The sequence below is a fragment of the Fringilla coelebs genome (assembly GCF_963513975.1).
Source record: "Fringilla coelebs genome assembly, chromosome: 3".
NCBI lineage: Eukaryota > Metazoa > Chordata > Aves > Passeriformes > Fringillidae > Fringilla > Fringilla coelebs.
In genome coordinates, this window is record NC_140030.1 from 9,922,069 (window position 1) to 9,949,599 (window position 27,531).

General features: G+C 39.7%; 1 protein-coding gene across 2 annotated transcripts in view; it reads left to right on the plus strand.

Annotated features, from left to right (window-relative positions):
• Positions 1–552: 552 nt before the first annotated feature.
• Positions 553–27,531, plus strand: part of LDAH (lipid droplet associated hydrolase) — a 112,937-nt gene continuing 85,958 nt past the window's right edge. The window contains exons 1-2 of one of the 2 annotated variants that reach the window (XM_084201989.1): positions 553–657; positions 14,576–14,728. In XM_084201989.1, coding sequence (XP_084058115.1) covers positions 14,581–14,728 — 148 coding nt within the window. In that variant the 5' untranslated portion in view covers positions 553–657; positions 14,576–14,580. The remainder of the gene's footprint in view (positions 658–14,575; positions 14,729–27,531) is intronic. The other variant, XM_084201990.1, reaches the window with a different exon arrangement.

Here is a 27,531-nt window from a genome sequence, read left to right on the forward strand (position 1 = left end):
CATCGTTGTGGGTGTTTAGGAGGTGTCTGGATCTGGTGCCGGGTTGATGTGGTTTAGTGGTTTGGGGGTTGCAGCAGCAGAGGGCTGATGGTTGGATTGGATCATTCAACCTTGGTGATTCTACAATTCCAGCCTTCAAACATACTGAAGGATAAATCTGCACTTCGCTACCCCTTTCTCAGCCATCTTTTAGGAACCCCAGCTCATTTTGCTCTTTCAAAAGTACCTATTTCTTTTCTCCTTTGCCAGAATTCCCAAAGAAACAGTGACCCGTGAGAAAGAGTGAATGGCAGGCAGGAGGAAATCCCCAAGACGCGCGTCCCGGCATGACCGACCTCCCCTCTTGCTCCTGCCATTCCCAAGCGGGTGGCGGACATCTGACGCCGGGTGACCAGGGCTGGCTAGGAAGGGCGGGATAGGAAGGGCTGGCTAGGAAGGGCGGGCTAGGAAGGCCGGTCCCCTCCCTCAGGGGTGTCGCAGCCACCGCCCTCACGGCGCGGGCAAATGGGGGCGGGTCGGGCCCGCCCTCAGCGCGCCCCGCGGCCCCGGCGGAAGGAGCGGCCCGGCCCCTCCTCGCCGGCTGCTTCCGCCCGGTGTCGGCAGAGACAGCGCCGGCCGCCGCCGTGCCGGGAGCCGGGGAGCGTGCCAACAGGGAAGGTAAGTGCCGCAGCGGCCCTGCCCTGCCCTGCCCTCCCCTGCCTCCCCTGTCCCTGTGCCGGGTCCGAGAGCCGCCCCGAGCCCGCGGGCCGTCACCCCCCGCCGCCGTGCGGGGCTGACCCGCAGCCTCGCCCAGCAGGGAGGTGCCGCCAGCCCGGCTGTGTCGGGTGTCAGGTCGGTAACAGACCCGTTGCAGCGAATAAAGCTGGTGGTGATCTCTAGGCGTGCGCTTGAGGATGGACTGACATATCTCATACCGAAAGAAGCGCTTCGTGCGTGCTCCCTTGACTTGTTATGGAGGAGACTTCATGAAACGAGTCCTAAGTGGTGTCTCCTTTTCCAGAAAATAACTGAGGTGATGCTATTCGTGGTGTTTTTTTCTGTGTGTTAGCTGTTGTTCCTGTGAAGCATCTCTCGGAGCTGAGTGATGCTTGTTATCTTGATGGCGTGTTATAAAACAAGAAACGAGGGAAAAGTCTGTGACCTGAAGGGCCTATAAATAGGAAAAGAGGAAAACAAGATTATAAATTCTTAAAAGCTAGAAGTGAGATGAGATTTTTTTTTAAGCGGAAAGAGGCGTATATTAGTAGAGGAGGTACTGGTTTGGAAAAGGAGGGCGTCCTGCAGGCTCACACTCTCTTTTGGGAACCTGCTGTCTGTCAGGTTTGCTGTCACTGCTGGTCCCGGGGCATCATCACTGTCAGCACACACCTTCACACCTGTGTTTACTACACAGGAGAAGAGGTGCCTGTGCCAGGCAGGGTGAGCAGCAGGTTCAGTAAACAAGTAAATGCTGGAATGGGAATGTGCAGTGAAAGAAATTAGGAAAAAGATGAAGGGCTATTTGAGGCATGACAGTTGTTGAGAGATTTCTTAGTGGTAAGGTTTTTTTGCATTGCAAAAATAAAGAAACAACTTATTTTCTTGCAACTTAACTATAATAATAAAGCCTTGAATGACTTGAATGATGCAGACTCTTTATTTTTTCAGGTGTTGTATACTCCTGGCCCTCTGGGACCTTATGGTGCCCAGTTAAGGCCTGAGAGTCCATCCACATGGGCCTGTGTCAGAATCTGGATATGAATCTATGTTGTGTGTCCCTCAGAGACTAGAAGCCTTCAGTTACTAATTGTGATTACTGCAGCTTCCTATTTTCTTGTGACACTTGCTTATTATGTCAATGAGGGAAGTGCTCACATGTTTACACACCTGGGTAAGCGACGACACTAAGACTTAATACTCTCCATCATGGAATTACTACAAGGTTTATATCAAAGCAGTCAAAGTCAGTGATTTTTTATGAATCTTGGACAGTACCCTAAGCCAATGCCTGTGAAAAAGGCAAGCATGTATGGTTTTTCTTTATGTAGTTCCACTCTGAGTATCCACTCAACTTGCAATTAAGTGCAGTCCAGGAACTTTCTGGAATAAATGTGCTAAGGTCTTAAAGAGCCACTGTGGATTTCTCCATCAACTCATCCTTGCCTTTGACCCATAAGTAGCTCTAGTTTTCCAGACATCCAGCCTCAAGTAGTTCTGTGAGTCAAAAATCCACTAACTCACTAACATCTGTTGGTTTTCGACACACTTTCTGCTACTTCTACACAGCATTATCTATTTCATTTGATTCACAAGGACAATTACAATAAATTGTGTATGGTTAATGGTAAAACAAAATTTCCAATATGACTGGCCAAGCCAAAGAACTTACCAGTAAATTTGACAAGATTTACCCTAAGCTTCCTAATTGTACTGTTTTCAGTGCTGTTTTTTGGTTTTTTTTAATTGATTGTTTCAATTTCTTTTAAATGAAACTGTATTTTGCTATTCTTGTAGTTTGTTGTAATAAGGGCACCTTGTCTGGAAAAAGGGGTGGTCCCAATTTTGGATGATGTCTAGGTTATTTTTATTGAGTATTAGAATCGGAATTTCAAGGGTTCAGCTTTAGAGCATGCTCTGCATCCATTTGTACAGAAAACATGTTTGCAGGATATGAAGGACAGGTAATTTTCACTTACTTAATTCAGGCATGCTCTTAGTAGCAATGTGTCTGTGTTTTTCTGCTCCAGACAAACTGCTGTGTAGACACTGAATTCCCAGTGAAATGTTTGACAGCACTGGATTCCAGCTTACATGTTGAATGATGACATTTAGATGTCTTGTGAGGCCTGTAAGCAACTTATACTGGGGGAAGTAAACTATTCTGTTAAAAAAATATTCATAATAGGAAAAAAAGCTGTAATATGAAATGTCTGAGCTTGAAGAACAATTAAATGTGAAACAAATGGCAGTTTTCACACTGAATACCAGCCTGAGTACATAGTCACTGGTGAAATGAATGAGAACTGCTTGTTTAGCTCATTGGGGTTTCACAACCATCTCATGTACTTTGACAGCACCTTGTTACCATATGTTAGGTAACCCTGGTGTGCCAGAACAATGTCTAACCAGTGATGCTACAACTTCAGGTTTGGCAGGGTTTCTTTCATCATTATCCTTGTTTCTTTCTTCAGTATTTTTGCTTCCTCCTGCTGCTCTCATGCTGTTCACTTGGTTCTTTCCTTTTTCCATCTCATCTCTAGTTTCTGTTTAGATTCTGTTCCCATTGTCCTTTGTTTAGCCCAATTCTTTATTCAAATCTTTAGTTTAAAAAAAAAAAAAAACAAAACAGGATGCAAACTTTTCTCAGAGTCTGAAATTTGGAATGAGTATCAGGTGATAACTAGATTCTTATTTGAAGCTATGATGAGCACAGGCTTTGTTCCTGTATGTATTTGTTCAAAGTCATGAGTTATCAGGTTATAGCAGAGTTATCTTGATGGGAGGAGCTGGGCCCTTGTGCAAAATGCTGTAATAGAGTAACTTCAGGGGTTACTGGTGTGGTGAGGAACAAGCTGCAGTTTTCCCAGCATGATGAATTGTCTTTAGATACTCTTGTGACTGGAACTGTTGCTCTGTATGTCAGAGCACTGGCATGTGTAGGCCTTCCTGCAGCAGTGGTTCTGGAGAAACCTTCTGGCTCCTGCACCACTGTGTCCAGCCTGGCTGTGCAATTCCCTGTCCTGCCCTCCTGATGAGCAGAACCAGTGCTTCTTAATGGGAAGGACTTGGACTACAGGCCTCACATCAGTAGTACAGACAATTATATTGCTGTAGTGACTTGGAAAGGGATCTAATGCTCCTGTTATTCATGTCTCCTGATCATTGCCTGTCCTGTTTGATTTCTATGTCCTTTGCACAAAGCTCTGTACAGTTTGCTTTCATGTCTCTGCTTGCAGTGCCTTCCTAACCTGTTTAGGTGAGTGGATGAGTATCAGAATGTACAGCTGCTGCAGAAAACATGAGGAGGTGGTAAGCAGCAAGCACGGGTTGAGGGGTTACTGGAGAATGCAGCTGTGACTAGTAAGTTGGTCTACTGTGGGTCGAGGGGATTTTGACTAATTCTTTTTTGTCCTCATTAGAAAGCAAGAAAACCAGCAGCAGCTGGAGAGCTAAGCTGAAGGTGGGATAAACAGTTGATGTTAGAACATAAACAAGTTGAAATAATAAAATGAAAAGAAAAAGATGTTCTGAATTTGGATGATATTTTAGGTTAAAGGAGAATAACTAACATGGGAATATGGAAGAAACAAGGAAATGAGGCATAGTTCCATGGGGAGATTTATGGTGAACAGCATAGGAAAGGATGGGGGAAGCCAGATCAAGGGCAGTGTGATGCTAATTGTACTTGTGAAGTTGTTTTTTTTAATTTGATATCTGCTTCTTGTTAGTATTCATTATGCTCTTTGGATTTTGCATTACTTGACAAGACAAAAGAAAGGGTAGTGCTCTCCATGAAGTGGTGAATCTTATTCTGATAGGAGGTGGAAAAGGAGTTATCAAACGTAAGATGAAAGAGATTTACTTTTTTCTGCTTTTGCCTGTTATTATTGCTGCTGAAAGATGGACGTTTCTTCAAATGCTTCTGGGAGCTGTGGTTTCAGTGAATATGGAGGTTGCTGTTACTTTAAATTGTTGCATTTTTATGTTTCATCGAATGTTGGGTAGATTACCTGTATTACTTAAACATCTGTCCAGCAGAAATGTGGGACCTGTTCTTTTGATGTAGGAGAAAAAATACGAGTATAGAACATATGGTTGAAGAGCCAAATAGTTTTTTGGTGTTTTTTTTTTTCCTCTTTTGAAAAGTTCTCATTTTCCCTGGGTATAGTAGGACCCACATGGTAAAGAAGCATCATCTTTGTTTAACGAGCAAGTGTTTTTTTTCCAAACTCTTAGACCACAAACAGGCTTATTTGCATGTATATGTTCCCTCTCTTTCAATGCTATTTTCAGTTTCTTCTTGTCCATGTGTCCTCGATAACCTCTTCCTTCACTCTTGTTTTCTTTTTTTTTCCTAGCATATTTTGATATTCCTCTCTCTTCTTTGAAGCTATTTTGATATTTCTCTCTCTTCTTTGAAGCAATACCCTGTGAAATGCCATGTCTTCTTCCCCATAATTCCCGTAACTGTTCACTTTTGAGAATGCTTTGGTTTGTGTGGTGATTTGTGCTGAAGTTTAGAGACCAGGATGTTTCTTCTCTCTGTATCCAAACATAAGCGTGATGGGTTCTTGTTCATGAAGTATAACATTCCCACCTCTAACTTCAGCCAAGTTTTAATCCAGTCTGTAATTGTGGTGTTACATTTCAGTTTTGCCCACTGCCTCCCAAAACACTGATGTTCAACATAATTCTAACAAACAAGTTGTATACTTTGCCAACTTCACTGTATTTGTGGCAATTTTTTCATTCTATCCCTTCCACAGTGATTTATTCTCCCTTTGACTTTCTAATGCAATGGGCAGCTGGGAAAGTTTATTTACAAGATAGTCTTGACATAATTCTGCTGTGTCTTTGAAATTTGTTGGTCAGAAGAGACCTGGCATAGTTTTGTTTTTTCCCTGGAAACCTTTCTTACCATGTAGACATTGTACTTCAGCAGCAGCTTTTTTATGTTCTTTCACGCAGATACTCTATTTGACTGAGGTTTTTGCTGACATTGCAGTTTAGTCTCAGAATATAAAGTATATTTATTATATTTGCATGTTATTCATGCCTACTACCTTCTGTTTATTCCCCTGTGAGTTTTCAGTTTTAAAAGGCCTGTTTTTTCCTCTGGATCCAGTCCTTTAATGCAGTATTTGGAGGGAAAGCAATCTTTGAAAGTTACTTTATTTCACCAGGAAATTTCAGTAGTGTGTACAAATGAGCAGCTTTTTCTTCCTTTGAGACTAAAAGGTTTCCCAAAAATCCTACTTTCTGTTCTGGAAAATGGTTCATATTACACCAAATGAAGCCATCCTATTTGCTTTCATGCAAATGAAACTATCATTACTTCCTGGAGTAGGTTTGTTTCTTTCAGCAATAGCTTTCTTGCTCAGTTCATTTTAGGCCATGGACATAGTTAGTGTTATCATCAGGCCTGCATATTGACTGGGAAATTGGGAATTTGCTGGGAGAATAGCTACCACTTTCTTGTAATCTGTGGGATTCCCGACCTTAATTTTGCTTATGAAGTTAATTTAAGAAAAAACAAACCAAGACAAAAAACTTTTACTCGTTTGGGGTCATTTTCATGTTGATAGCTCTCAACAGTTCACTAGCAGTTTGCTTTTGAAAAAGTGAAAGTTACCGTCTTGTTGTGATTAAATAGAATGACAGGACATGATATGTAGGACCTCTTCCACTGTATCCTGAAATGTGTTAGATAAAACATACTCCATTTTTAGTAAGTCATGTTTTTATTCTTTTGGATACATTTGTGGTGTCTGGTATTGTGTGAAGCCTCAGGGACCCTCGGCCACACCAGGGTCACTTCTCAGGGTTTCGTCTGCGCTCGCTCTGACTCCAGTGCTCTGTGTTTCTAACCAGGTGTTAAACTGCGACAGCAAATGGGGGGGCTTTGGTCTAGCTGGTAACAAAGGACATGGACTCTGCTTTTGGACCACTGGGCAAGCAAAATTTGGGATTTGTGACCTTTGTTAAGCTGAAGGTCTGTGATTGCCAAAGGAGAAGGAGACCAGGCATCAAACTTAGAGTGTTGTTGACAGAGCTGTAGTGAAACATATCTGCTTGCTGACTGTTAAGTGCTGTAGACCACCAGTTGATGCTTTCAGAGGTGTGGCTGCTTTCCTAAAGGCTTCATAAAGGTTCATAAGTGTGATCCCCATGGAAGTGGTTAATTTGCTTTTTCACCTTCTTGAGAGTAGCGAGGAAGTCAAGGCCAAGAATACTGTAGTAGTTTAAAACTCACAGTGACATACAAAGATTGGTTAAAAGTTTTGGTGGGCCTTCCTAATCCTTTTTCCCAGGGTTTTGATCATTTTATCTGTTGAATAATTCTGTGCCAGACCAATGTATCATTGTGGGATCTGAAAATGTTTTCCTGTTTCTTGATTCCCTAACTCCAAAACTCTTTCAAATTATTTCAGAGCAAAGCATCTTTTTGGAATAAGGTTGGTGGGGAATCCATCTGTTCCTGATTTGAATCCTCAAATGGATCTTTCTAAGCTAACAATTTTTTGATTTGTGAGTCCTGTCCTGCTTTGTTGAATAGCTGTCTCAATAATTGTTTTTATAATGGTTGGCAGTGACTTGTGCACCTTGTCTGGTACAAAATGGATACCCAGAAGCTATTTTCCCTGCATCTCCAACAGTGGGACTGTGCACACTTTCTTGGTCATTGCTACAAGATTAATAATGGTAATATCATGTTACAAGGTCTTGCAGGTAGATCTAGTTCTTAAAACTAGGTTTCTTCCTCCTTAGGTCTTTGCAAAGTCCCCCATATGTTGTCTCTGAACTAGGCTCGGACTTGATAAGTGATACCAGTTTTCATTTTGTGCTTCAGCTTTTTATCATTACAATCCTATACATGAGTAAGCTGAACCTCGTTCCACATGTGTTGCTGATATTTTTATACAGTCATCAGTGAAATTCTCCCAGCAGTTTTACTCCTGAGGGAGTGGCATGGGGGAAAGACACAGGAACAAAACAAATTAAAGGCGTTGTATTGCTAGCTCATGAAGTGGTCACTGAAAACAAGACTTCCTAATTAGTTCACTGGTTTTAGAAGAAAGCAGTGTTATTTTGTATAACGATGTTGCTTCGATTGATGTGTCTGTAGTGCAAATTTTTTTACTTTGTTCATTTTTACAAATAATGCCTAACAGTTTTTATTTAGTAATTCAGAGCTAGTGTGAAAAGGACTTGTATATGACTTTGACAGAGAATTGTGCTGGAAAGTACAAAGAAGAAATGTTTCATTTTTATGTGCTACTGGCTGCTGCTGCTTTTCTTACACAAAATTGGTCAAGGTTTGTGACTGATGTCACAACAGTTTGCAAAGTCCTTGGCCTGTGTTTATTGTTTTCCCTGAGAAAATCTGGCATCCATTGTTTGTTGTTTGTCCAGATAAATCTTTGATGAGATCTGGGCATCGTGTGTCATATCGTACCTCATCTCTCACATCATGAAATCCTCACTTCCCTTGTTCCTCTTTGCAGTTTTTTTACCAGGTTGCTCTGTCCCTTTTTGGTTCCTAACAGTGAGCATGTAGGTTCCAGTCTGCAGATCAAAGAGCTTACGTCAGGTCTGGATGATTCTCCTGTGGGAATAATGTAGAAATTGTCAGAGCCTTAGTGTAGAAGGCAGCTGGAGGAATCTTGTTATTTTTCCAGTTATTCTTTTACATTCTAGTGTTGAATTCAGTCCCATGAAATCACCTATTAGGGAAGGGTTTCTTTTTTATTTAACCTAGCACAGCTAATCAATAGAATACATCTACTTTAGTTTCCTGTATTTTGGGGGGACTGGTCTCATTTAGATTCCTATTCTCTGACCTAAATACTTAGTTATTGTAGCTACTGCATTTACTAAGGTACGAGAAAACTTGTTTGAGATCCTTGTGGTACCTCCTGCTTTATTTTTTCTGCTGTTTTAGGGCCATAAGAATTGTAAGCTGTTGATTTGTGGAAAACTCTGGAGGAAACTTAGTCCATCTTTCTGTTGAGATCAAAATTACTATTTTGTCCAGCTGAGTCTTAAAAACCTCCAAGAAACATTCTGCTGCCTTGCTAGCAATCATCCATTGCCTTCTTAGTAACTAGTTTTTTATGATGCTGTGGAGTGTCAAGACACAACTTGTGGCTGTTTCTTGTTTTACCATCTTCCATTGCAAAGAAAGGTTTGGCTATGCTGCTTTTGCAGGTCTCCATCAAATGGCTCTAGGTTGCTATTTGATTGCAGCATGGGAGACTGAAAAAGGACCTTCATAAAGCTTTTCCTCTAGCCTAGTTATTTACTCCTTCCCAAGTTTCCTTCTGTTCTAGATGTGGTGGGGTTGAACAGAGCTGGGCTCAGTGTTGGAGGTATGTTTCTGATGAAAATCTTGAGTTTTATAGGCGCCAGTATTGACCCAAGATTACTTGACAGCTGGCAGACAATAGTTGATTATCTTTTAAGCTTGTTCAGTTACTTTTCAAACTATGAAAGTCAGTTTATTCAGCCTGCATTTCCTTGGCCTAGAAAAGAGAATGCAGTGGGAGACAGTGCCAAATTCTTAATAAGGCAGTGTGCATTACATTTACATATTTTCTTTCATTCTTGTGGCCAGGTATTTTATAATTAAGGGCAGTTGCATTGCTTAGTATGGTTTGCTCATGGTAGACTGGTCTCTTATTCTGATTAACATCTCTTCGTTTATGTGATCAGAGGGACTTACACAATACATGCTCCTGTGATTTTTCCTGTGGAGTCAGCTGAGCCAGATCTACCTATAGTGCCTTGGGTGCTCTTTCTTGCCTTTTTTGCTGGAAAATGGCCATGACATTAAATATCTTTTCATCCTTAACCATCAAGACCTCCACTGATTTACAGTGTTTTTTATAAACAACATCCTTGCAATTGACACTTTATGGTGTATCTAGTCCAGTCTCATGAATTTACATGCATCCAACTTTGTAGGTTATCTCTTAGATGTAGTCCAGGTCCTTTCTCAAAAAAGTCAAAGCAGGTCATGTTGCTGAAAGCGTTGTTCAGTTGGAGGTTGTCCTGCCTTTCAGGGCAACTTGCATTATTTGATTGTCCTAATTGTGTGTGTGGGAAAACCTTTGTTACTGGAATTCCTGTCACTGCAACTTTGGACTATTTTTCCTTGTCCTTTGGACATATGTCACATGCTTCAGCATCTATATCATCTAATAGGCTTTCTCTAGTACATTGGTGTCTTGCTTGTCTGAGGAGTCCAAAACGGGACTCACTTCTCCAGATGCGGGCTTTCCAATGCCAAGCAACAGAAGATAAAAGCAATCCAAGATTGCAGGCTATTCCTTGTGCTGCCTTGTATACACTTGAACTTGATGGTTACAGGGGCTCATTACTGGCTCATGTTCAGCTTTCTAATAAATTGTGTCTTTTTTTGGAAAGCCACTTCTAGCTTTTGAGTCTGTGTTGCTGCATTGGGTTGCTGAACTCTTGGTGCAGGACTTCTGTTTGCCCATGGCTTTCATGTAGTTCCCACCTTTCCAGCCTATCAGGGTCCATTTGGATAGCAGCCCTGCCCTCCAGTGTTTCAGTTATTTTGTCTTCCTCCCCCTGACATTTTGCAGGACCCTTCTGAGAGTGGCTCCTGTCCTGTGTGCAGGTGTTCAGTGGGGACATTGGACATTATTGCCCAATACTCATCCTTAAAAGACATAATTGGTACATTAATGGTTGTTTCAGGTTCTTGGGTACAACCTCGAGTGGGATTTTTTTTTTTTTCCATAACTTTTTGTAAACTGAGATGAGGTTGACTGTCCTGTAGCTCTCTGGGCACTAACATGGGCATGGTTGTTGCCTTTTTTTGTAGTTTCCACACATGTTTTCCAATCATAGAATTGTTAAGGTTGAAAAAGAGCTGTAAGAGATCAATCTAAGATCATCAAATCTGACTCTTAACCCGGCACTTCCATGTTCATCACTAAACCGTGTCTCCAAGGGCCACATCTACACATTTTTTAACACTTGCAGGAATTCCACCACTTACCTGAGTAGCTTTTTCCAATGTCACTGTTACTTACCAGAAAGGATAGAGAGTGGCCTCACAGTAGCCTTGGCCATGGACACCTTGGGATGTGTCTCTTATGATCTTGTGGAACCTTGTATGTCAAATTGTCGGAACTCAGGACATCTCTCTGGGTGCCCAGAGTTGCCGGGACCCCTGCCAGGGGGCTCAGAGACCCTGGCACAGAGCCCAGAACACCTGTGGGTTGGATTATGACCCGTGGAGCAAATTACCAGCCTTGTATGAAGACCTGCAAGCCACAGCAGTTTAAGTAGCATAATAAGGAAATTATCACAGGGTGAAAAAATAGATTTTTGGGGTTTCTAGAATGGGGGTTTCGGGAACAAGATGGAGGTATTTGGGCATGTCCAGCCTTTCTTCTTCTTCTCTGCCTCCATCTTCTGCTCTGATGTTGGCACTTTTAGATTGGTTTAGAGTAGAAGCTCACTGTCTAACATAGGTTGTAGGTATTGGAAAGTAGTTGTAAATATTGTATACGTAGTTTTCAGTATAAAGAGATAACACCGCCCCGGGGGCAGGCAGTGTACCTGGAACTGTCCTGCTGGATGGACCTCGGCAGGGCAGGAGAAAAATTTTTATAGGTAAGACGCAATAAACAACCTTGAGACCGAGAACTGAAGAACTCTGACTCATTCTGCAAGCACGCGGACTGAAACAGAGACTTTTCACGGATCTTGGGGTCGCAGCACTTTGGGCCCGCCAGATCAAATCAGTGGCAGTGGTCCTTTCTCCTGTATTTTGGTTTCACTTGCTTTATGCAGGTTACCTTTGCCCCTGTGGTTATCATTGCATCTTTCACTACAGCATCATGCTTCAGAGTAGGTACACCAGTCTGTTTGTCCTACCTTGTGATTGAATAGTTTATACGCCAGATATCAGTTTGCTTACTCTGTTTACATTACATGGTGCTAGTCTGAGTTTGAGATAACTCTTTTATTGAACACTCTTTAAGTGTCAATTAGATTTTATTATTTCCAAGTTATCTTTGAAATGAAATGTCAAGTCCAGGTAATAGTGTAGGATGGAGCAGTTAAAATATGTTATCAGGAAAGAGGCATAAATAATTAGTCCAATGTTTGCAAAGTTCACTTAGCTTTACTGGCAGCATTTTACTTTGGGGTCAATTGAACCAAAGATGAAAAGAATTGGTCCTACGGCAGAGGTAATCTGGCCTTTGTGGATAACTCTGTTTCCAGGTATTCCTGTCTGAAAAAATGACTGTGGCTGGTTCTGGATTAGTAGGGAGACACCTAAATATGTGTGCTGGTTTGCAGGTGTACGTGTATGTCTTCACTATAGGCTTTGCTAGCCAGGAAAGGATTTTTCTAATTTGGAGGTGGCAAGCGAGAAACTGATCCCACAATTATTCCCCTAAACAGTTCAGGTACTGACACCTAAGGCTTTGTATCCTGTAACAGGAGTTTGTTTTCTGGTAGACACCTACATTAAGGGTGTGTTAATCTAGAGCTAAAGCCCTGTGAATCGAAACCCACAGTTCAATATTCTAACAGAAATTTTGATACTAGATTAAGCACTCTTGACAGAAGCTGAATTTCTTGTAATACTTTTCCTGCATTTGGTTAGAGAATTTATGTGCAGGGGTTGAAGAGAAGGAAGAAAATACTTCTAGGGAGGTAATATGGTCTGATTTCTTAGGTAGATGCCTCTCTTTGAGTCTTGTTACTTTTCTCCATGATAACTTGTGAAACTTTCACCAGTCAAGTTTGTCCTTCTGTCTGCTCAACATTCTTGGAGCTGTTGTGGCACAAACTGTGCTCTGTGGGCTGACAGAGCCAGTAGGAGCCTCATGTCCCAAAACCTCTGCCTGTTAAATCTGTTTGGAAATTGATAGACCATCTTATGATATTTCTAGGGGAAATGAGGCAATTTGTGCCAAAGATAGGTGCCTGTAACAGAAATACTGTTCTTCAAAATTTCATTTAGGAAGGAGATCCAGAGGTATTTTTGGCTATTACTGATTTCATCTTGAAACAGGTCAGAATAGTATTCTGGGAGAGTATCCACTATATTTTCCCTGTTTTTCTCTTCTGTCCATTTTTATTACCGAAGGCCATAAAGTTGCAAATTAAAAACTTAGTAACAAATAAGTAAAAAATCCCTCAGACACTACGTAGAGCTAGTACACAGAAGCCATTTGGCATTGGCAGTTTTTCAAATAACCATTTCTTCTCTAGTATGCAGTCTCCCTTTCAGGTACTGACCCACTGTGTGCTTTTGAAATTAGAAGTTAAGACTGGACCCAAGCTAGAAAAACAGGTCTGTGTGAACCTGAAAATCCTCCCGTGCCAGTCCAAAATTTATTGCTGAGTTTTCTGTTCTCATTGCTTAACTTCTGACCTTAATGTTGCAAAAACTTCTTTTGAATGAAGAGTTGTCAATGGGATTTCCATGTAGATTTGTTGTGTGAAATCAATTCAGAATAAAAATATGCAACAGATTTTATTGGTTCATGATAGCAACTTCGTCCAAAATCAACTTTCTTGGGTAAGAACTAGTTACTTTTGCTTCTTGGATTGTAAACACCTCTGAAAAGGAGTGACAACTTATGTTTACTCTGGTTGTTGATGTAACTGGCTTTCTTTGTTGAAACTGTTCTTGGTTTCTTTCAGCTTTTAATAACAAAGAAATGCAAGCAGGGATAATTCATTAAAAATATGCCTCTTTATAGTTTGGCAAAATTAACTTTACTTCCATATCAATGACTACAAGTTAGATGATAACATGGCAATCAATGAAGTAGTAAAGGTGTCTGCATAATCATTAAAAGAATTTCTTTTTGGGGTTGCTGGGGTGAAATGGGCAGATGGGGGTACAAGGTTTCATCCAGAAAATTGTGCTGTAATTGACAGCATTAAAGACCACTTCTCCCTTCCCTCCAGAAGTGTTTTCTGTTTGTACTATCTTCAGGTTTTTTCATGGTGGTACTTGTTAGTTCAAAACAAAACATTTTCTGTCTTTTCTGCAATAATTGTTCTTTACCTTAAACCTTTCAAAACCCCAGATTAAAAAACTGGGGGAAGTAAGGAAATGTTGTTTGTTCAAGTGTACTTTTCTAATGTTGTCTAGTGTCATTACTTAAAAGTTTCAGTCAGATCTGTTCCTTTTAAGTTGTGTAGCACTGAGAATTTTTCAGTGACTATTAGTAAGGGTAGTGCCCCCCACTTAATAGTGCAGCAGACCTTGTAGATCTTTCAGGCTTTGGTTTACATGCATGAAATTTCACAAACTGACTCGGAAATAGAATTCATCTCCTTGTACTCAAAAATGAATGGTCCTTTTTCACTAAGCAACAATAGTTGAAAGCCTAATTATTTTTAACTATGCTTTTGATGGTTAAAGGTCATGGTGTTATGCTGCAATATCCAGTTTTATTACGAGGCACACAGAACTTGCAAAGACATTCATGCACTAGTTCTGTTTGGTATTTTTCATTTGTTTGCCTTTAAACAGCTTTCAGATTAATTTCTTCAGTGGACAGTATGAACAAGAAATTTAAAATACTTGCCGTTAAGGTAGAATAGAGCTTATTGTCCAGTTCATCATTGTGTATTTCTGTGACAGAAACTGAAAGATGCTTTCTCTCATATAGTATCAACATTTATCACCTTCTACAGCCCCTTCAAACATCAAATACTCAACTGGGCCTCAGATTACTGGATATGACAGCCTTTGGGGGAGGGGTGGTTTGGCTGGGGTTGTTTTGCAGTTATTCTGGAGGAAGGCATAATAGCAAAGAGACAACTCTGTAAGAATTGACCTGTTATAACAGTATCTTTTTCTGCTCAACAGCAGACATGGGGTCAGAAGAACCAGTCCCCTTACATGAAGAATTTATCTACTGTTGTGGAGCTGCTACCCATGTCTTAAAGTGTGGGCCCTGGAAAGACCTCTCAAAAGATGAAAGTAAAAATCTACCCAGGCTCTTGTTCATGATTATTCCTGGTAAGGGTCTTTTTTTTTGTTTAAGTCTAGAAGTTTGTTGATTGAAAGAGGTATGTCCAGTTTTATTTTCAAAATTCTCGCTACCTAGGTGGTAGATTTTGGTTTGTGCACATGGCCAAAAACTCAATAATATTGCAGTGGTGAAACGTTTTTGTTACATTCAATTGCTACTGCTATCTTTATTTTTAACAATGCCAGAAGGCAGCACTTAGAAGTTAGGATGTCCTACTCATTTTCTTCATAGTGGTGGTTTACTGAGAGCATTGTGGGCTTTTGTTTGTTTTCATTGCTCTTCTTCTATTTATCTCTTGCACCTTGAAGTGTTACTGCAATGTCAGCAGTGTGCCAACTGACAGATGAAAGTTACAATATTTAAGGAAATATTCTAGATCCAGTTGTTTCTTTAAGTTGTTTTTTTTTTTTTAAAGTTTTTTACTTAGATCTTTACACATTAATTTTTATGCTGACCCTCTTGAACTCAATGGGTATTGTACAGCTCCTAATTATATTTAAATGTGGCTGTCTTAAAATGAGAGCTCTAAACTTGCCTTTGGCATATGTTAAAATTAATGGAGAAGTTCTAAGTTTGTTGAAGTCTACCAATGAACTGTAGGAATCCTGTCTTCAGCAAAAGTAGAGCTTGAACCCACTCAAACTGTGACTCTTTCACCACCTTACAGTTTGCAGATTTCTAATGCTTTCTATTGTTTGTTTGGATGTTCTGGATACTGTTACTATTTCTTCCAGAATGAGTGGTACAAATAATGACTTTTCTGAGTATCCACAGCTTTGGTTCACTGTTAGTGTACCTAGTGGCTATTTATGGGACTGTGTGTGGCTTGGTCTTTAGTGGTGAAAGAGAACACAGGTGCAATTTTTCAGGGTTTTTTTTTCAATGTTTTGGAAGATCCATGGAATATTTTATGTTAGTTTCCTTGGGCACAATGGTTTTAGGCCTTTGCCTCCAGGAGCTGAATAGTAACTTCTTAAGCCAGTGACAGTGAAATTCAAATTCCTTAACTGAAGAGGAGCCATCTATGAGTACATCTTGTTCCTGTTTTGTGGGGAATAACCTTTTAAACCAAATACACTATGCAGTATCTCTTCAGTACCACTCTGGAGGTACAAGCCTGATTTCATGCCTGTCAATTGCTGCTTTCTCTCCGTTAAGGCATTTGTGGAGGGTTTAGTTGAACAGCTAAGTTTGGAGTTTCTTTTCCCCACAAGTTCTGGAGCTTTCACCTGTCTTCAGACTGTTACCTTCTATTTGGGGTGATAATAGAGGCTGTAACAAAGATAAATCTGTAAAGCTAGTTTATATCAGTAGAAAGAAATGTAGGAGAAGAGCAGAAAAGTCAAACATTGGCATCCAAGGCATGGTACCTCTGCAAGGCATGTAAGTTATTCTGTTCAAAATGTACCAAGTGTCATGCATTGCATCATCTCCATATTCATCATAGGAAACTTTTAATGCAAGACAATGTAGTGGCAGGGCTATATGGAGCTGATTTCCTGCAGAACAGTTCTGTGAAGACTCCTTAATAGCATGTTAACAAGATAGATGTTCAGAAATAGACATCAGCGAAATAGTGTAGTTCTGTCATGGTCTTCAGGCTTTTGCAAGCAGCTGATTTATGGTTTTGCTCTTATTTCAGAATTATGTTGGTAATAAACTGGAAGTTCTCTCACTACAAAAACAGTTTAAAACCTCAGCAACCACTATAATGCTCTCTGCACTTTAGGTGCCCAAATTCAGTAATGAATTAAGCTACCCAGGCTTCTTGCTGTGGCTGGCAGGGAGCTTAGTGGTACCTGGCATAACAAAGTACAGTTTTGCTTCTCATAAAACAAATGGTGGGTTTTTTGCTACTGTTGCATGCCTCATTTTTAGCCTCCAAGGGAAGGCTTATCTGACAGTGCAAAAAACACAGCTTTAGGAGAGATCTGGACATTTGGGTCATCTGGCAACGTGTTAAATAGTCAGGATTAGATAGCATTCCCCTTGTGCTTTTGTAACTTCCCAAGTATGAAATGTGGAGCCCTTCTGGGGTCCAGCAACTTTCACACTTGAAAGGCATGTATACATGGTTGAGATTCTTTATGGAATGAGGGAAAGAGGGGCTAAAGGACAGCTTGGTACACAAGTCAAGGAAAGCAATATTCAGACAAGGGTAGCTCTGATTTTAAAAAAGAGAGTATGCACAGCCAAGTGTTGAGTGATCTGAACTGAAGGTGGTTAGTCCTGCTGCATTTGTTACTCTGTTCTGTGTATTAAACTGCTCTGGTACATACTTTTCCAGTCCTAATGAAATTCAGGCATATGATTTTGTTAACACGTAGTCAAACCAGACAGTGTTGTGGGTGGGTATTGAGAAAGATGACAAAATTCTCAGTTTCTGCTGGAATTGAATTGTTGCAGGAGATTTGAGAATAAATCCTGTATATTTATTCAGTTTGTGTTTTAATCAGGCTACTTCAGAACAGAGAGGATTCCTCTCATGTCTGACTTAGCTTTCTCCCTCTCCCCACTTAAAAAAAAAAAAAAAAACTCCAAAACATTCTTCTACTCTGAAATCAATGATTTTAAATGAAACAGGACTCTGCCTCTTGAGAACTGATTCTTGAAGCTCACTGTGCTTGGAGCAGTTGAAAAACAGAACATGCAGCAGAATTTAATCTCATTTAACTGCAACAAGCTAATGGTTTTTTTGTTAGTGGCAGTATGAGTGAACTTGTAATTTTAATAAAGCTTTACTGTATTAATTGAAATGTTTAATACACACTTTGTTTCATAGCATTTCTTCTTGGTCCATCAAACCTCTGAATAGGAGAAATAATGTGTTTACTAAAGTAATTACTGTGTAGAAGGTCCAATTTTTCCTCAGTCCAGAATATAGGCATATACTTGTTTGACTTTCTGAAGATAAATTCTTTTCTATTAAAATTGATGAGATTTACTCATGAGAGTAACATTAAGTGTGTACAGATGGAGGATCAGGTACATGGTTTTCTGGATATGTAGGTGTCATGGAAAGGACAGGAGTTACTGTTTTTCCTCTTGTGTCCTGAAGAACTGTTTTTGCTTTTATAGTGTTTGTTTAGTGTAAAATTAGCAGTGAAATACAAAATCTGCTACAGCAATATTTAACATGTCTTGTGTTCATTGAAAACCATAATCCACAAAGTGTAATGGAATTTTTTTCTGTTTTTATAGTATCTATTTGTGCCTGTGTATTTATGAAACATTAGTCTTGTAAATAAATACTCTACAAATTTTAAAACCACTGTGGTGTTTAGCTCATGACATTTTGCTTTTCATCAAAGTTTTTCTTGCATTTCATTGCAGGGCTACATTGGGATAGCTTTGTTTCAGGCTTCCTAGTTATTGTTACCATTGCTGTAAACAAGACAATTTTGCAATTTGCAATCTTGTACTTGGGAAGCATATATAATGTAAATATTTTTTTTTTTGAGGTAAATCATGTTACACAAGTTTCATTCATTAATACACAGAAATAATTTCAGAATCTGGTTCTCTGGCCTCCATTCAGAGTACTCCCTATGCTTTGCCAAGTTTCTTGATCTGCCTGTTTGCAGTTGAATCACTGCTGGGTTTTTGGATCATGTTACTGTTTTACCAACTCATGCTGTCACTTGGTGATGTTTAAGGGCTATGAGGACTTAAACACACACTTTTTTCAAGTATAAAGATATTTCTTCTGAACTAATTCTCTGAGTCAAGAATTGCTTATGCGCAACAGAAATTGCATATTTGGATTCTCATCTCTTAGGAGTAGTTACATGTACTTATATCAACAGCACTGCTTCACTTGAAGACTGCTGAACTATTTTTCAGCAGTGAAAGCAGTGCAAACAATTTGTCTGGATTATGACAAGTCTTTAGTGTACTCTCTCTTGAGATGAGAGTTCCTGTTAGTTTTAAAATCTTTAAATTGCCATTTTTAACTTTAACATGGGGGCTCTGGAATGCTTTTTGCACCTTATCTGGCTTTTTCTTCACCTGCTGTTTTACTTAATAGTCATCACCCTCAACACTTGCAGAAGGAAAGTTATAATAAGAATCACTATGTTATAATACTTTTCAGTAAAACTAATTGTATAGCCCTGAAGCTTAGTTTCTTTGTATTTTGTTTATTTGGCTCCCACCAAACCAGCTTTTTGAAAGTTATTAATTTTTCACTCTGCTCAGCAGTTACTGGACTGAATTGTTCTTCAAGAGGGTCTACTGTCACCACCGAGACCAAGGGGTAAAAGAATCTATTTCCTCATTCAGCAAACTGTGTATAGCATGTTAAATTCTCTTCAGTTTGGTTTTAGAATGAACATTGATTTATACAAAATTTATGTGACTGAATGCCCTTGTTGGTACAAAATCTTCCTGTTATAACTTGGTCTGCAACAACTGAATTAGATGTAGTAAGGACTCTCAGTATCAGCAGATGAGCTTGCAGTGTGTAACTTCTGGCAGCCTTAGCCAGGATATAATCTGGAATCCTGTAGGGAATCTTGGCACCTCATGTGGATGGGTCAGACTGTTTATGTGAAGCAAAATCTGATTTTGGAGTCAAGACCATGGAGTTACTTGGGGAAGGTACTTTATCTTCTCAGACACTACTTTCTAAGTCAGCAGCCAGCGTCTCCTCTCCCAGCACATAGCAGTGTTCATGATTTGCCTTTGAAATGCAGCTGGAGGAAAGGATATGTTGCTAGCAAGGGGCCGACATATTAAGAGGAAAACAGATTTTTTTACCTCCTGGACAAGGGGAGTTCGGAGTTGGGGGTCATTTATGTTTCGTGCCTAAAGGCACTGACTGAGCTCCAGCAGCAATTCTGTGAACAAAGTTGAGAACCTGTTCTGTCTGAATGCATTAGGCAGTTTTTTCCTCTTCCCAGTTTTGGTTGTTCTTATTTGAAAGAATATTACCAGAGCATCATCCAGGAAAAAAAGTCTGTCTCGTGTTCTCTGCAGTTTTGTCACTATCAGCAGGATTATGACAGCTCTTATGAAGTTTGTTGGTTTTTTTGTTTGTTTGTTTGTTTGCTTTTTTTGGTGGTTTGTTGGGGTTTTTTTGGAGGAGAGAGAGGTGGGGTGGTGGTCAAACTGAGTCCATGACATGACACCTGGTTCAGAAAGGGACTCTAAGGCCCAGCTTCATCCAGCCTGATTAAACAGCTAATTCAGATGCTGGGAAAGTAGCATAAATTTCTGTGTAGTTTGTAGAACCAGTAGGTAGGGATGGCACTGCCATGAGCATTTCTGCCTACTGGGGGGTTAGGTGGCTGCCCTGAGATGTGAAATCTCCAGCTGTGGAGGAAATCAAAACCTGACTGTGTGTGCAGCCTGCTCTGACTCTGCATGAGTAGGGAGGAGCTGGACTCAGATCTTAGATGATCCCTTCCAAATTCAGTGATCCTGCAAATGTGACCCCTGAACTGGCCATCCAGGCTCCCTGTCCATGTGTGGATTCGGGTCTTGGTTGATACTGGGATACTTTCAAAAGGTAGTAAAGTCTATGGATAATCTTAGATAAATTGTTGATAAGAATTAGTCATCCTTTCAAAAGCTGTATTTTGCCTTCACAGCTCTACTGAACAGTGAAAACCTTAACAATGAAACTGGGTTTGTTGAGTTTTGGGAATCAAATAGATTTAAAAATTGGTAAGGAATGAAGCATGCTACTTAAATACAGTATAAGCAGAGGATGCCAGAAGAGGGAGCTGTTCTAAAGATTAGAAAAAAAAAAAATTGTGCGTTTTGGCCAAGTTACTGCTATAATATCCATATATACCATACTGCAGGCTTCATGCTCTCCTCTGAATGCACAGGTAAGCATTGACTGATTCTCTACTGTATTCTTATCAGAAAAAAAAAAAATAATAGTTTTACAAGACTATGACAGTGATTAACCAGTTATGTTAGTTGTTGAGGGTCATACAAATGCCTTTTATTTGCATTAGGAGGAGTGAGGTAAAGCAAGTTAAATTAAAGCAGAGAATATAAGATTGGGAGTGCTGGGGCTTCTGTTCCACCTTTCCATTGGATTCCTTCTCAGTATATGGCCAATCATCCTCACAAATTGTGTCCCAAAGCACCAAAAAAAAAAAAATCTTCATTCACATTTACAGTATTTCTAACTATACAATAACCTGAGCTTCTAAGCTAGCATTCACAGCTAACACCAAGTAAATAAATTAACAGAGAAGCACAGCTGCATAGAGTGAGACAACAAATACTTCCTCTCTGGAATGTTTAAATCATTGACCAGCTCCATGGGCAGCTCCACTCTTACTCACTGGGAAAAATTCTTCTGCCAGTGCAGGTATCACCTCCAATATACAGCAATAAATACCCAAAGGACATTAAAGAAGATAACTCATCACATAAAAGTACTTCAGGTCTTTTTTAAAGGAATCATTCATTTAACTTTGGATTTTGAAGGTTGAATTAAGTAATGCTTCTACATGCAATGAGAATTTTTAGGTGAAATTCTGAAAGTGTAACTACACTACTACTTATGTTGAAAAAAGCTCGAGGTCTCCTGTTCATACACTAACACTTTCTTGATCCTGTATCACATATTTCTGGTGACCTAAAGCTGAGGTTGTTTCTTATGTGGATGTTCCCCATCATATTAATATTGTGCTCTGTGTGTTTATTTGTACCTTATACTAGTAGGGGTAGGTAAAGTTTTCATGAGTCCTATTGCCTTTCCTCATTTTGATCATACCATCCCAAAGAGAGTAGTGCTTCTGTTGTCCATCCTCAGCTGAAACAATGGAGCAGAGAAAAAGGAAATTTTAGGTGTTCAAAAGTGAAGATGTTGTTATTTAAAACATCTGGTCCAGGGAATCAATTTTAAAATCTTGTTTGATTGCAGTCTTGGCTCTCTTGCCAAGGCATGGGGGGGGTTATGGAGCTCAGAATGGCATCTAGTCCAGCTGGCACACTTGAGTCACATGTGGTTGATCAGCAGGAACCAAAAAAAGTCTAAATTTTGCATCTGATTTGTGTCCTTATTGTATGCTGTTCATATCCAAACAGCTGAGCAGAATTCCTTCTGTGTGTGCACAGATACTCTATTTAGGAATGATGTCTCTTTTACATTTTATCTTAGCAGCAGCATTCATCCATTCTGTGATATTTGCAGTGCTTGAAATTAAACTTAGTTCTGCAGATACTATACTTGACTGGATTATTTACTATAAATCATTCTTCCTTACTGTGTGGAGATTATGGCTGTTAATCTGCAGTGCTTTCCTGAGGAAAGGAAGAGAAATGCTGTGCTCTTTTATCATGGCCTCATCTGCAACACAGGGATTGAAGCAATCGCTTGATTTTTGAATGTGTTATTTGCCTGCTGGGCTGCTCATTGCACTGGCTCAGAGAAAACTTCCTGGTGTTCCTAAAATTTTCAAGTGTCTTTCCCTGTACTCCACATCTCTGTATTATCATCTTACATGATCAGCGTAACATAGTGGGAGTTTTCCTGAAAGTCTCTACCATTACCTGCTTTTATGAGCTGGTAACACTTAAGCAATTGAACCTCTTTTTAGATGTGGGCGGCGATTGAAGAGATTGGCTATTCATATAGCCCTTGCCTTCACACAGTTGTTAGAACCATGAAGTTAGGTGTAAAGCAGATGTTCCTGAGTGTAAAGTAGTGTCAAAGTTATAAACTGTTCGTAAAGTGTTCATTAAGACTCACCAGACAATGGAAATCCAAGAGATTAGTGCTTGGAGCACTTAAAAAACTTCCTGAGGCAATTATTTTGCAATTCAAAATGTTTGTCAACAATACTGGCATAAGGTATTCCTTTTCCCACCACGCTGTGCCATTCCACCCCTCAGTTATGCCAGAACAATACTTTGAGAGATCATGCTGTGAATTAAATAAATACGTACATTTATTTCTAGGGTCTTTTTACAGCTGGAACAGTTCCCTGTTTGGGTTCACAGCAGGGCCCCCGCAGAGCTGTGCCAGTGTAATTCAGGGGCTGGTGAGCCATGGTAGGAGGGTGGGAATGATATTCAGGGGGGAAGGTGGGAGTTCCTTCAGCTGGATTTGTCACAGAACTTTCTGTTGTTAAATTATGCTGTCAGTCCCCAGCACTCGGCACATACATGAGTTCACATGCTCTGTCTGGAGACCTTGGCAGGAGCTGGTGCCCCACCAGCCTCTCCAGGTGGTAGTGATTCTCTGAGAATGCCTCTCCCTTGAGGCTTCTGCTTTTGTTTCCACTGCAGCTCCAGCTGAAGCTGCCAGCTCTTTATATTTGATCCTGAGTTCTCAGATTCTGACATTGAGAATTTGTATTTTACATTGTGATGAACTTTCTTACTTTCTTTTTTTTTCTGAGTAAAAAAATTGGCTTTCCTACTCTTCAGTAACTGGTACGGGGGGATGCAAAAGTCATCGCTGAAAACAGACTACACTGTAGAGTTAAAAGTTTGTGCAGGATAACAATCCAGGTAGAAGTACATAGAGTAAGATAAAATGTTTTTCCCTTTCCATATGACTGGTCTTCTTATCAGCAGGTAAGGAAGTAAGAGCACAGTTTTTTATTTCAGTGAGGCATAAACACTGCAAAACAGTTTTTATTCTTATGCTTTTATGGAGTGTGTGTCATTATATTTTGTGTATTTGCACTTTGCACAGGAGCAAAAGCACACACACAAACACACACAAACCGAACAACCCACCCATATCTACCTGATATTTCCAAAGCTATGGCTCCCAACTTTTCTAGCCATTTCTTTATCTCTAGTGTAAATATTCATGACTTAATTACAGGATCAGCCTTGTTTCCTCAGGTGGTTGTGCATGTAAGGTACTGTAAGCTGGAGATGTTTGTGCATGAAAATTAAAGATTACTAGCCACTGATTATTTGGTTTGTTTCTTGTTTATAAAATGTGAATAAGTATCAAATGACACTCCCCTTTACTTACTGAGGTAAACTGTTCAATTTCCTGAGGATGTTATTTGTAGCAGATAATACTAATTTGTCTGTACCTATTTGATTTCTGTTTTCAATCCACACAAAACTTTGAATATGTTAGTGAATTTTCCCCAGGCTTTTTCTGAGACATAGTGGATGCCAAAGGCGAGCAAAATAAAAGCTTGGCTAGATGACATGCATGCTGGTAGAGTACCCCCTGAAGGAGAGGTGTATTTTCTATCCCATATTATATATTAAAAAATTCAATTCTTAGGATGCTGTTCTTCATTATTTTTGCTGCTTATGGACTACTTGTTTGTGAATAATATTTTAAAATATGCTGACAGTTGAGCTTTGTTTACTGGGTCAGCCCACGAGCTTCCATTGTCTTTAGAACAGAAAAAACCACAGTCTTTCATTAAAAATAAAAACTTCCTCATGCAGAGATGAGCCTGTATGTCAGATCTAGGCTTGAAATATGCCATTTTTGTTGAATTTCCCAGCGCTCCAGAAGTACCTCTGATGGGGGCTTGGCACAGTTGAGCTTGTTAAGTTTGAGAAGGCAGAGTAATGACAGGATGGTTGAACGTCCAGCTGTGTTTGACAGTATTTCCCTCCACTAAATCTGGGTGGCAGATGGGACTTACTGAAGTGACTTACTGAAATTTCTCAATCCACAGCCTTCTTTTGGTGTCCTCTCCCTGCTAATGAGGCGTTTTCAGCATGGATCCTTCCTGCCTGGCTGTGTGAGCAGCATCAGGGGAGGAAGTGATCCCTCTCCTGCAGCATGCAGTGGCTTGAGTTGGCCAGAGTTATGGAAAAGTTGTGTTCTAGGGTATTTTGCTTGATTTGAAAATTTTAAAAAGGATCTGTTTCTCTTCATGGGATGTCTGAGGCAGGAGGGAAGAAATTGCTTAGTGAAGGACCTACCTATGAAGGAAATCCAGTGTTTCCATGTGCATTATGTTAAAACAAAGCATTTAAAATGTTTAAAGCTACAGCAGCAGTGTATCATGTACTTCCTGTCTGGGAGCTGATACCAGAAATACCTGAGCTACTATCAATTTGCCTTGATATTAAGCATTTTGACTTAGTTGTGTCTGAAAAGAATGAAAAATAAAAATCTTCTTTCAGATTCTAGTTAACACATGGTCTTATTTCTATCTGATAGTAACTCTTATGGATCGCTGAATCTGTAATAGAAATAAATATGACCCATTATGTTCAATATCTGGATTATGGAAAACAGTATGACCAGAAACTCAGTCATAACTCTTGCTCTTGTTTTTCTGTTATGGGCATGATGGAAGATTTTGTCCATTGTTCTGATTTCTGTTTTTGAAAACAAACTTTGATTATCCTAGTTGGATTAAAAAATTCTCATAGGAATAAGTAAATACATAGTGATACATAAATGCTGCCTTCCATCTCTAAGTTTTAGATTTTTTTTATCCATCAATACAGCTTTCTCCTAAGAGGCAGAAACTCGTGGCAGTAGATCTTGAATGGGTGATTAAATGTGCTTGTGAAAGGATTTGTGTTTTCCTGAAAAAAGTGTTTCAGTTGAAGTCTTCATGGAGCATCTACTTAGGACCAGTATTAACACCCCAACTACAAGGCCTTTTTCCTCAGTCAGAAATACAGTGGTGTCAATGCAAAGAGTCTGTCCCTAAGAATGTGAGTTGGTAAATCTTGGTTTAGCCATGTTCAGAACAGCCTGTTCTTTTCTCTTGCATTTCTGAAGACTCAAGGCAGATGCAGATGCAAAATTAGTTCACTAAATCACCTTAGATTGTTGGTTTCAAATGCAAGGTTCTTGAAGTTTCAATACACAAAAATTGCAAAAACACATTTTTGGTCTGTTTTTCTGAAATTAACTGTCTTGGTGCTCTCTGTTGCCATTTGTTTTCTGTCTGTTACTACCTTGATAAAACAAAACAAGCAATAGCCAAACCTAATAACCCCAAAGCACCCAAACCTGTGCCTTTTCTTCTTGTTTTTTTTAATTCTTACCAGTGGTACAACATAGGAAAATCTGATACAGGTTTGAAAATACTCTTTTTGGTGCTTTTTGAGTGTATTGTTTCCTCTCTCCTTGTATATTATTCAAAAGTGATCAAATTTTCAGAGCTGTGTATCTGCACAAAACAGATAATTTGTGGTTATCTTGAGTTTGAATTCTTTTTTTTCCCATCTTTGTCTTTTCCTGCTGCCGTTGTCTCATCAGGGCTGTGTTATTCAGATGTTTCATAGGCTTTCTTGTGAACCCATTTGACATCAAGTCTCGTGTTCCTCTTCATGCACTTCCTTTGTTCTCCCTTTTGCTTTCAGGAGGTTTGTTTTCTTCTGGTCCAATGCTGCTTCAGACCATGAAACTGGCTGAAAAATTCCCACTGGGAATTCTAGACCCAGCACAGAACTCACAGTAGCCTCTCTGCCAGCATTGGTTGTAGGATGGCTTGAGTCAGACCAACCACGTCTGGGATGTTAAAAGTAGTTATATCTGTTCTTCATCTGCTTAAGAGACTGTGTGTGTGTAGGTGTGTACCAGGAGACCTAACTAAATGTTTTAATTTTTCATTTACTATGAGGAAAACAACACACAAAATTATTTAATTGTAAGCACTAGAAAATTCTGGATTCTATATTGAAAAGTGTGAAAAATTGACTATCCTATTGAGAACTCAGTTATTTCAGTTTTATGTTTCAGTCTTAACTCCCTTCCAAGAAACATTAGTTTACAGACACATTAAAAAAATTAAAATCAAGGCTTCTTTTGTATTTATGTACCTCTTTTGGTTGAGATGGCAGAATCTGTGGACTTTATAACCCTTGCAATATTGCTTAATTACAAAGTTCAGTAGGTTTGCAGTGGATGAAATCAGCATTTTGGACTTCATATCTTATCTTCCTGGATAGATGCTGTTAATTATTGCCATGGGAAAACCAGCATATACTGTCACAATTTTTAGCTGGTAATTTTAATGCACAAGCTTCAGGCATTCTTGTCACTTGGGCAAAAACAGCTGTGTTAGGTTAATTCAGGTTTATCAGACTGTCTGTGGGATTTCTTTAGAGGTGAATGAACCTACATTTATCCTAAAAGTGAAACAGCATTAGGGAACAACAGACAAGCTTATTGGCTTTGCAAAATATATACAAAGAATGTGTATTATAAAATCCTATATGTAAGTTTTATAGCTGTGTCAAACTAATAACAGTCTATGTGTGTAGGTATATATAGGGCAAAAATGTGAAATGTTCTTGAAAAACCTCTCTAATAAGCTGTGTTACAGACACCTGGCTGAATCCTTCTGAGATTCCTTATTTTCACAACCCAAGCAAATATCTTACAGTGCTTTCCAGCCAAATTCACTATTCCAGAGTTGGAGGGGATCAAACAGAGTTTTCACATGTGTTTCTGTATAAAGTCCTTGTAATGTTTTGTTCCTTGGCTGATGCTGCTCCCCTAGAGTAGGGACTATAAAGGGATACAGGATGAAGAATGCCAGTCCCTGAGACATGCAAACAGGTGAAAGCTTCATTGATATGAGTTTATGATGGTCACTCAAATGCTGTTTGACATGTTTTATATGAAATCCCTTGACCTTGCATGTCAGAGAGACCTGTGTGTTGCCTTTTAAGGCCTTCTCACCAGCCACGGTGTCAGATTCTGCAGTTTTCTCCCAAGTGTGAGAACATCATTGTGTTTTTTGCATGCTCCATTTAAATTCTTCTGACATCTGCGTGGGCTGCTTTCCATTCATTAACATAGGGGAGTTGCATCTTCTTCCATGGTGGCTGGTCAGATGCCAAAGGCAGATTAAGTTTCCTTGAGCAAGGA